The 10,675-nt window shown below is 38.3% G+C and overlaps 1 protein-coding gene across 1 annotated transcript; it reads left to right on the forward strand.

Moving 5' to 3' along the window:
* Positions 1 to 178: 178 nt before the first annotated feature.
* Positions 179 to 10,635, forward strand: fsd1 (fibronectin type III and SPRY domain containing 1; the record flags this gene model as incomplete). The annotated part of the gene is given in 14 exon segments (XM_081348591.1): positions 179 to 266; positions 1,480 to 1,613; positions 1,759 to 1,890; positions 2,902 to 3,003; positions 3,386 to 3,408; positions 3,741 to 3,862; positions 4,585 to 4,794; positions 4,880 to 4,978; positions 5,788 to 5,991; positions 6,097 to 6,137; positions 6,139 to 6,226; positions 6,333 to 6,584; positions 7,398 to 7,486; positions 8,126 to 10,635. Coding segments are annotated over 14 exon segments (1,695 nt in total). The 3' UTR covers positions 8,237 to 10,635.
* Positions 10,636 to 10,675: the final 40 nt, after the last annotated feature.

A 10,675-nucleotide genomic window follows, 5' to 3' on the forward strand; every position in this document is an offset into this window, starting at 1 on the left:
TAGTATGTGTGCAACAAATGTTCACATTTATATATTATATATTTCAAAATTTCACATGACATGGGCTAGTTGAACAATAACAGTGGCGTCGCGAGATGTATTAGGAAAACTACATTACCCAGCATCCATGGTGTGCGCCTGCGCAGAACACTCTATGCCGCTAATGAGTCGTTGAGGGATGCAATGCTCCATAGCAACATCAGTACCAGCGGAGGAGCGCTATAGCGGACGACCTGGGATAAATATCCTGAGAATATCTGAAACAGGTGCTGCATGCTGACAGCATGGACGACCAGAAGGTAAGCAGCAACCGCGGTTATAGAGAAATTATCACTGATACGCGTCTGATGACAAAGAAAAAAGATGCTGCGTTTTAAAAGAGATAAGTTACTAAAGACGAAATACCGTTAGCTCGTAGCTTCACTCCCAAATGTCCTCCACCCATTGTGTAAGTGGAAATGTGTCGTTGTAAAAGACAGTCTGGAAGTAACATCTTCACATCGTTAGGATTTCTACAGTGTTTTAAATCCATGATGCAGACGTGAAGATTTCCCCAAAATGTTGATCAACAACAGTCAGTCTGGATCCCCAGAAACCGCCCTGGTTCTCGCAGCTCTGTAACGTGAAACGAGTATTGTTTGAAATATTTATTAGGGGAAATGTTCTTAAGGGAGGAAATAACATTTCTGTGCAGTGATACATGAAAAACCACAAGCCAGAACAAATTTTGGTGCAGGGAAACACCAAACCGGCCTGTATTGTTAGAAGCTTCAGGCTTCAGGGAGGCGCCCCGGATATAAAGCCGCTTCTGCGTGGCTCATCATCAGTGACTTAATCCAATACAAGCAACCTGGATGAGATGAGAATGAAACATGACATTTCTGATCGACCCTGCACAGTAATTTACAATAATATCAGCTCATTCTCCTTCCTCTGTCTAACGTGCTTTACAAGTCTCTGCTCGTGTCCCAAGGCAACACTCAAAAATAGACAATGAAATTATGACGCCGATAGGAAAGTATTATCTGAATTACATCAAACAAATTGTGTTGAAGGTGCAGTCAGTATTTTTTTGCTAACTAAATAGATTTTTTTTATTGTAAAAAAAAAAAAAAATAGCACTTTTGAGAAATATTAAAATAATTCCAGTCATATCAGTCTAAATTAGTCATCCCTAATGGGCGCTACCATGTTAAGGTCACATGACCAACCATCAGTTCCACCAGCTTAAAAAAACTGGCATGCATAGTAATAAAAGTTGTTATATATTAATTCTATATAATATTCTTGTATTATTTTAATTAAAGGTGTAAAATTGTCTAAACATAATTGAATTCTGCTACAGAAAAGGGTAATTCAAAGCAATGATACAAATCTAATTGGACTAAACCTTTTGCTTCATCTGCTTCGCGAGACTGCACGTGCAACCATTGTCAACCTATTATTGGTTTGATTGCGTTTTGGTATTTTATGACTCAGTGTATGAATGCATTTGTGATTTCACATGCATGTTTCAGGAGTCACTGAGGAAGATTATCACTACGTTGGCTCTGAAGAATGAAGAGATTCAGAACTTCATCTGCTGTCTGAAGCAGAATCTAGAGAACCTAGAGGTAATCACCATAGTAAGCCTTCTCTTTTTACTCGCATTTAGTTAGTGAACTGTTTGATGAATCAGGAAATGTTTTTGAAGCTCTCAGATAAAGACAAGTCAATGCAGCTTTAACTCTGCATTCACTCTGGTGGTGGTGTTTGCAGGCGAACTCAAACCGAGCGCAGGAGGATCTGGAGTCAGAGTTTAGTTCTCTGCATGCTGTCCTGGACGAATTGAAAGAGGGCATGGTGACACGCATCAAGCAGGAAAGAGCCAGCCGCACATATGAGCTACAGGTGAGAGCACTGGATGAGCTCAGCTCTCGGGAATGATCCCTGGACAAAGTGCAGATTTACAAATTCAACCTAAATTTATTCAGATGTTTTATATTTTCTAGTCTGAGTGATCAGATATAATCAGTAAAAGGCAGAGTGAGATGGCTTTAGAACTTGTGCATGACTTAGATGTGTCATGTTAAGAGAAGGATAATAAGAAATCCTTGAGGATTAGTGTCTGTGTGTGTGTGTATAATCCATCCTTGTGTACGTGTACATCTGAAACACAGCATTTTACAACACACATAGCATTTTACAACACACATTCTTCACCATTAAACGTAGTAGAGCGTAATGACAGTGGTCAAAGTACATTTTACCTACTGAGGAATATAATTTAAAAGCACATTCTCTTGTATGTATGACCCTGAAGTCACAGTGTGAAAACATTGAAGTTAACCATTTTATCCGCTCGTGTTTTACCCTTGTGTTTGTATTTATTATATACTCCATATATATTATATCGTTCTAATCAGTATTTTGTCATATATGAAGCCCTATGATCAAGACTAAAAAGTTTTTCTTCTTTTTTTTGAACACCACCGTTCAAAAGTTTGGGGTCTGTAAGATTTTTTTCTCTAACACTCACAAAGGCATTTATTTGATCAAAAATATAGTAAAACAGTAATACTGTAAAATATTATTACAATTTAAAATAACTTTTCAATTTTTAATATATTTCAAAATGCCATTTTTGCCTAAATGGCAATAACTGGAACGGGTAGCAAACAAACTGGAACAAAGCAGCATTGTAGAAAAGCATTCAAATCAAGTGCAAATAAGGTTAAGCCTCCAGTTCCAAGAATAACAGCAGTATGCAAAATACAAGATCGCTACAGCAATTTAGCATACTGCTAGAGATAAATCAATTTGATAAGACCAAAAGCGTATATGGTCTCTAAAGATGAGTAGAGTTATGTAAACCATTCTGGATTTTGTAATTGTCCAGTGATATTCTGATTGTCTTTTCAGAGCCAGCTGAGCGCATGCACCAAAGCCCTAGAGAGCTCAGAGGAGCTGTTGGAATTAGCCAATCAGACGCTCTGCTCATCCGGGAATGACAGCTTCACTCAGGTAACGCCCACTTGGAATGTTTCCACCATTACAAGTCATCTATTCAGACTAAATAACTTTATGGTGTTTCAACCTATTACCTTTTTGATACATATTTGAATATAGATATATTTATACAACTTCTTTTAGGACATTTGTCCTCAAATATTTACATTGTCAAAGCATTTATGATGATTATTTGATTGTGTGTTTACAACCGTTTGGCACTGCTGTTGCTTTTTCTAACAAAGTGGCAAATTGTGTGAGAGGCTGCTGGCTTTTCTTGCTAACACGTGCTGGTATGACTGATGTATTGTGTGTTGTTGAGACTCAATGAGACTCAGTTCTCTTGCTCCCTATCTCTTTCTGTCCCTTCCTTTTTTCTCTTTCCTCTCTGCTGCAGGCGGCCAAAGACATAAAGGATAGGTACTGTACAACTGTCCATACTTAGATCTTTGATTGAGTTCAATGCCCACAGTGTAGAACATCTTCAAACATTCCTCCCATGAAAGTTCATTCATTTTATTATTAACTCATTTAATATAAATAGATTTAGCAAATTATAGTCATTTTTATTAGTTCTCATTTCGTCTGTCTCCCCGGGTGTGTGCCTGTGTACATGCATGCCATGGAGTGATTTATTGTGCCTTCATTGACATTTCCTTCATTAAATTCCCATGTTCCTGTTCTCAGTCTGTCAGTTTTATTGTCTTTGTAGACTGACTATAAGTGTTTATTGCGGGTCTGTGTGTCTGCAGTGTGACTATGGCTCCAGCGTTCCGGCTGTCCCTGAAAGCAAAGGCCAGCGACAGTATGAATCACATGATGGTGGACTTCACTCAGGAAAGAAACATGCTAAAGGCCATCACATTTCTTCCAGGTCAGTGTGGCATAAATGAGAAAAGCTCATAAACAATTTAAGCAAAGGCCAGCCGACACACCTAGATTTCAGCCTACTTTGCATGTTAACAGTTTTATTTGCAGGATTGCCAGGTCTGTGTAACAAAACCAGCCCAGAGGCCAATCAAAAATAGCCAAAAACTAGCCCAATTACCCTATCCAAAGATGAAAACTCAATGTATGTTGCTCCCATACCTAAAATACTTGTTTAACGTGTGTTACACTATATAGCCAAGTACAGTTTAGAAGTAAAACTGACTTGTCTTTATGAAACAGTTTTCATAAAGGTACTCAAAGGCCCCACCCTCACAAAACTCATAATCTAGCACAGTTTTATCATTGGTGAAAGGCTGAGGCTGGGTCATATGATGCTATTTATGATACAAATTAAATCAAGTTACATTATCTATACATATATATGTGTTTGTGTGTAAAGAAACTTATAAACTACAAACTAATTGAAACTAAGAACACTGTGTGAAACAAACTATATATATATATATATATATATATATATAATGTGTGTGTGTGTGTGTGCATACATTTTGAAATATACAAATATACATTTTGAAATACAATAATTTCAGAATTCCCATGTCACATGATCCAGATTGTTGGGACTCATGAAAATGTTTTGGTTTTTGCTAGTATCTCTGAACAAAGGACTCCAGTATCAGATATCTCTGTTCCTCTCACCTTTAGTGCCTGCCACGCCAGAAATTCTCGTGGCTGAATGCCAGGTGTTTGATAACACAGTCACAGTGGTGTGGACCTTACCTGAAGCCGACTCCAAAATCGACCACTACATCCTGGAATATCGGAGAACCAATCATGAAGGTCCCCCTCGGGCTCGAGAAGACTACCCCTGGATGGTGATGGAAGGGATAAAAGAAACCGAGTACACACTCACAGGTAAGTGCTGATGTTTGTTTTGGATGTTATCTTTTCTTGAGTAGATTTTGATAAATCGGTAACCGTGATGTCATTTGCTTTTCAGGCCTTCGTTTTGACACGCGTTACATGACCTTTAGAGTGAAGGCATGCAATAAAGCTGTGGCGGGTGAATTCTCAGAGCCAGTTTCTCTAGAAACACATGGTAGGCTGCACTTACACACATACACACACACAGGGTAATGAGGCATGAAGTTTCTTCTCTTCACAGAAAAGAGTCTTTCGGAGGTTACAAAGCACTACCCCTACTAAAACTGTTTGTTAGAGACTGATTTAGAGACCAGAACTGTAGTACGTCTGCCTCTTTGTGAAATACAATTTAGGGCTGTCAGTTTAACGTTAACTTAGTGTAATTAATTTTTAAATAACAATAATGATATATGGAAGTAATTATGCCCCCTATACATGAATGCCTGTTCAGTGCATTATAATGTCTTTTCTGAAATTTCTTTATTTAGAGTATGTTGATAAATTGGCATATAATGTAATTATAATTTTAAAAAGGCTCAGATAAGCTGCATGTTTCAGAGTGAAGCGCGGTACTTTGTTACATTCGAGAAGCTCATTAGTCTGTTTTCAGTGTTTGGGTCATTTATAACATACAATTTGGAAGGCAACATCATGCACCAACCATCTTCCCAAACTTGTAATGAGAAGTGCTTATAAACCTACTTAACACTCAACTCACCAAAAGAGAAACTTAAGGGCAACTTTATTAGGTAATAATAAGTAAAACATTTTATTATTATTATTGTTTTTATTCATATTATTATTACAAAGTCATATTGATATACAATTTCAAAACAAGCACAGTAAACCTTTTTATCAGAAAAATTGCAATTAATCCCCCCCCCCCCCCCATTCATGTAACATGGGAGGTGTTTAAAACATGTAAAAATCAAGAAAAATAAACGTAACCTCTTACCTTTATCTCTTCTTCTTGTTTGCTTCCAGCATTCGTCTTTAAACTTGACGCAGGTTCATCCCATCAGAACCTGAAGGTGGAGGATCTCAGCGTGGAATGGGACAGCAGTGGTGGGAAGATCCAGGACATCCGTAAGGAAAAGAACAGGACCAACTCTCCCATGCATTCTCCTGCCAGGTCAGATTCACACCTACATATCTTCTCACACTTAAATGAGCTGTACATTGACAGCAGTGCCACTGAACAGCAAATGCATTTGTTTGGTTATTGCTTCTCATGGATGGTATAGTCAGAAAACATGCTGTGAAATGTTTGTATGCCAGCCTTTGCCCAGCCAGTTAAACTGTCACGCTTGTCCCATCTCATAATTCGTTTTCTCCCTCAGGACAGCCATGATGTCCCCCAAAAGAGCTCCATCTGCTAGAGTGGGCCGAGACCGCTTCACAGCTGAGTCTTACACTGTCCTGGGTGAGTCAACACAAACATATTACACAGAAGAGCTACAAGACATCGAAGAACTCTCGACTTTGAGAGTGTTCATTCAAAAACTCCCCAATTTCTCTCCAATGTTCAGGAGACACCATGATCGATGCCGGGCAGCATTACTGGGAGGTACGGTTTGATAAGGAGAGTAAGGCGTTTGCAGTGGGGATCGCTTTGCGGTCTCTAGGTCGCTTTGATCAGCTGGGGAAGAGTAACGCTTCCTGGTGCATCCACCTGAACAACTGGCTTCAGCAGAGCTTCACAGCCAAGCACAACAATAAAGCCAGAACACTGGACTGCCCCATTCCGGACCGCATCGGCATTTACTGCAACTACGAAGAGGGTGAGTTAAGCTATAAAAATGACAAAATGAAGGACAGTGTCACTGTTGTTAGCTCTGAAGCTAACTTGGTAGCTATGATGAAAACAAATTGACTGTTTGCAGTGTGAGAAACAGCTAGTTTCAGCAGTCACCTATTGTATATTTTATATAGTGGTCAAGCGATATATCAGCTTTGGTCGATATTTGGAATTTTTTAAATACATGTTTTGGCCGATAAGTGTTGGAAGCGGGACTTTTATTTTGACAGCGCCAGAACTTTTATACAAATTTGTGTGGACAGGAGAGCTGTCACTGGACGTGCATGAGCGACAAACTTTGAATCCTTGATTTCAAACTATGTTGGCACTATATCCATTTGGTCACTATGCCAATATTCATGTCATACTGTGTAATGTATGTAAAATTAGCATTACCTGGTCTTTATTTGAGAAAATATGACTCCCAGACAGACTTAATAGATTACTGAGTGAACTGTTTACTTCCTTTTTTGTCAAAATTTCTTTATTTGTGAAAAATACTAAAATCTGGTTACAGAATCAATACGTTTTATATAAAGTATAAATCTGTTTATTTTTTAATTATTTTTTACAAATTATTTGTTTCATAATGATTAATTTTTAAATGAATTTCATTTTTTTGTTTGTTATTTTCTATCTTTAAACTACAGCAAATGTATATTTATCACATAACATAATTTATATCTTCCATTGGTCATTGCTCTCTGAGTTATTGGCATTAATCATCAAAAATTCATATCAGTCGACCACTACTTAGTAACTACTAATTGTTCTTGTTTTACCTCACCTATTTCAGGCACATTATCTTTTTACAACTCCAGAACCAAAACTCTCCTTCATACCTTCAGAACCAAGTTCCAGCAGCCTGTTATACCAGCCTTTATGGTAAGATACAATATACTGTTGCTCATTTTGTATTTTACAAACAAATCACACATAAATTAGGGATATTTTGAACACAGTCTTGTCAGCTAGTCAGAGTGTATGATTAAGCTAATCCGACGTGTTTCAGTGTCCTTTATGTGAGATGCATTCCAAAACATCTTGATTGAGCGGAACGGAATGGAACAGAAAGAAGAGATCTATTTTTAACTTGACACGTCATCATAAAAATGCCAGGTCATGGCACGTCTGACTGCATGCATATGGTTGAAAAAGAATTGCTTTATGCAGTGATTTTATCGTGCCCCTATCATGCTTGTTTTTGGAGGTCACCTGCCATAGGTTTACATGCATCCAAAGTCAAAAAGCACTTACATTTTCTCATAATATACATTGCAGCATCACCTCTTTTCTCACAGTGAAAGGATTCGATAAAGAATTCGGTCTCTCTAAACCCCTCCTTTTCTCTGATTGGTCAGATGGCCTAGTCTGTTGTGATTGGTCTACTGCTTTCAGCGCGTTTCGCAAACGAAACGCCGAATTTCATCTCAGGAGATCTCCTCAGCACTTGTATACAGGGTGATACAAACGAATTTTTTTTCTACAAAAGCACAGCCTCATGCTCTCTTTCACTCGCTACAGGTGTGGAATGGGAGTTTCTCAGTGCAGACGGGCCTTCAGGTACCCAGTATCGTGTTGAGCGGTCAGAAGAGAAACAGCAATACAAGCAGCTCTAATGCCAGCCTTACCTAGATCATACTTCACTGATAAACATACACTCTAGAATTGCTATATGTATGCATAGGTTTGGAGAACACCTGGCTAACCCTGACACAACAAGCCTGGAGGCTCTTCCTATCATCACTATGTCATGCCAGCCCAGGGGGAGAGCTGCTCTAGTTGGCCTTCCTCATTCCTTTTAGCTCACTGGTCTGGATTCTGTGCCTTTCAGTGTCCTGAATTAAGACATGATGGGGTATTACTCTAGTTCAACATGCAATGAGCTTTTAATAGCCTTGAGTTCATGTGTATATCACTAGGGCCAAACGTTGTATTGTTTTTAGCATTCAAACCACAGTATTTGAGCCACATTTGAACAGTTATTTCAATGCAACAGCAGCATGTCTGAAATCTCAGTTGAAACTGTATTATATTTACACACTGAATGTCTTAAATGATATGCCTCGAATTCTGCTACATTAGCTGCTTCCGTAAACAAACCTTTTTAAACTTACACTTAGTATCAGAGTAGCACAATAATCTTAAGCTAAATCATCAACGTCAAATGCCTTTTATAGAATGTATTAATTCAGCAGTTCCAGCATCTGAGGGAGGAGGCAGGTTTAACAAACCATTTGTGTGTGTTTGTGTGTGTCTATGTTCATGATCTGTCACCCAAAAAGGTACATTTTCAGTGTTCTTGATGCAAATATTTACCAGAATTGACTTTTCTGTATGCCTGCTGCAATTACGTATTACATATTACAGAAGACTGATTTTTTGCCATATTGCGGTCCTCTTAAAAGGGATAGTTCACCCAAAAATTAACATTCTATCATTTACTCATCCTTAAGTTGTTCCAAACCTATATGACTTTGTTTTGATAGTTTAGTCAAGAGTTAATATTCCCCTTAAAGGTGCAGTAAGCAATTTCTGAGGTATACTGTTGATATTTGAAAACAACCCAAATAAACACACGCTCCCTTTATTGCTCCGCCCCTAAAATACAGGAACACGCAGTGCAAGAGTGGATGTCTCTTTATCATAGCTGAAGCGAAGCAAATTTATGCTTAATGAAAAATAGAGCGAAGTTGATGAACGAATGACAAGGAAGAACAAAGAATGAACATGCAGCACACAAGAGTATATACAAGCAAGAGTTCGTTGTTAAGGTTGTTAATGCACACTGAGTCCGAAAATTTCATATGCGTTTTTTTCGTATTTGTCATGCTAAAAAATGGTCACGCACAGAAAACTTGCACACGGAGCGAAAATAAAAATAAAATTGAGGATGATTTTGCTGTGTTTCACAAAACCAAGATATGCTGTTGTTGTAATGTTAGCTATAGTGACAAGACCGTTATGAGTGGCAACTAAAGGTCCTTGCACACTGAGTCCGAAATTTTCACACGTTAAAAAATAAATACAACCTCACGTTGTGTGAATCACATTTACTGATCGGATTCTGAAAATCCTGAAATTCTGATCGGATTCAATTTTCTGCGTTTTTCGCATCTGTTTTGACAATTCAGAGCCACCGTACAAGCAAACTCCAAAATCCAGAAGTGTTCAGGATCAATTGGTTCATGGAAATCGATGGTCTTCTTTTTAATATGTAGCTCCAGTATCGCTAGCAAAGCATCAAACTGAGCCACTGACATCCTGAAGTAAACTTTGAATCGCTCGCGACAATCCCGCAGCTCCTTGTCCTTGATAAGGAGGTGGAACTCTCCTTCCTCTCTGCGCAATCTCAGGATTGGATGGACCCAACATTTCCTGTTTCTTTTTCTCTTTTTAAGAAGACAGAGGACAACAAAACCAATGTTACTCTCCCTCTTTCTCACTCTCCTCCCCCATCGTGAGTGGACACGCCCGCTACTGCTAATTGGCTAAAAGTGTGTTGTGGCGCTTACTGCACCTTTAAGTGAACTGTTAACTCAAACCACTTCAAATGGATCATTGCTAGATTTAAACTCCGGAAACAAAATCAGCCTGAATCATGTCTGAATTAGATTGTCCAATTCATTGAAAAGAGCCGACTCAAGATTATGATTCATTCATGAATCGGACATCAATGCTACTTTCATTAACTCTCCAAAGAGAACTAGGATTTTTTTTTTTTTTGAAAGACAAATTAAATTTCAGTCTGTTAATCATACAAAGCTATCAAATGACTTCTAAAGAAAAATATCCCACTCATGCTGGGTTCAAATGATTTGTAAAGCCTGAAAGCTCCATGTTGTAACTGCACTGAAAAGAGCAATCTCAAAAGAAAGTCAGTCATTCAGTTTTGAAGCGACACGAGGATGAGTAAGCTAATGAAATATAATCTGCAATGCTTTTAATCAAACATCTGGAACATTTCTGTCTAAAGAAAGTCAAACTGTAAAGTCGTACTATTACGCCACCTGTTACGTCAATAAAACAAATGCCAAACATACTTGTTGTCTTGCACAACCACACAAGAAAAAA

This window comes from Scardinius erythrophthalmus, assembly GCF_964197995.2.
Source record: "Scardinius erythrophthalmus genome assembly, chromosome: 20".
NCBI classification, from domain to species: domain Eukaryota; kingdom Metazoa; phylum Chordata; class Actinopteri; order Cypriniformes; family Leuciscidae; genus Scardinius; species Scardinius erythrophthalmus.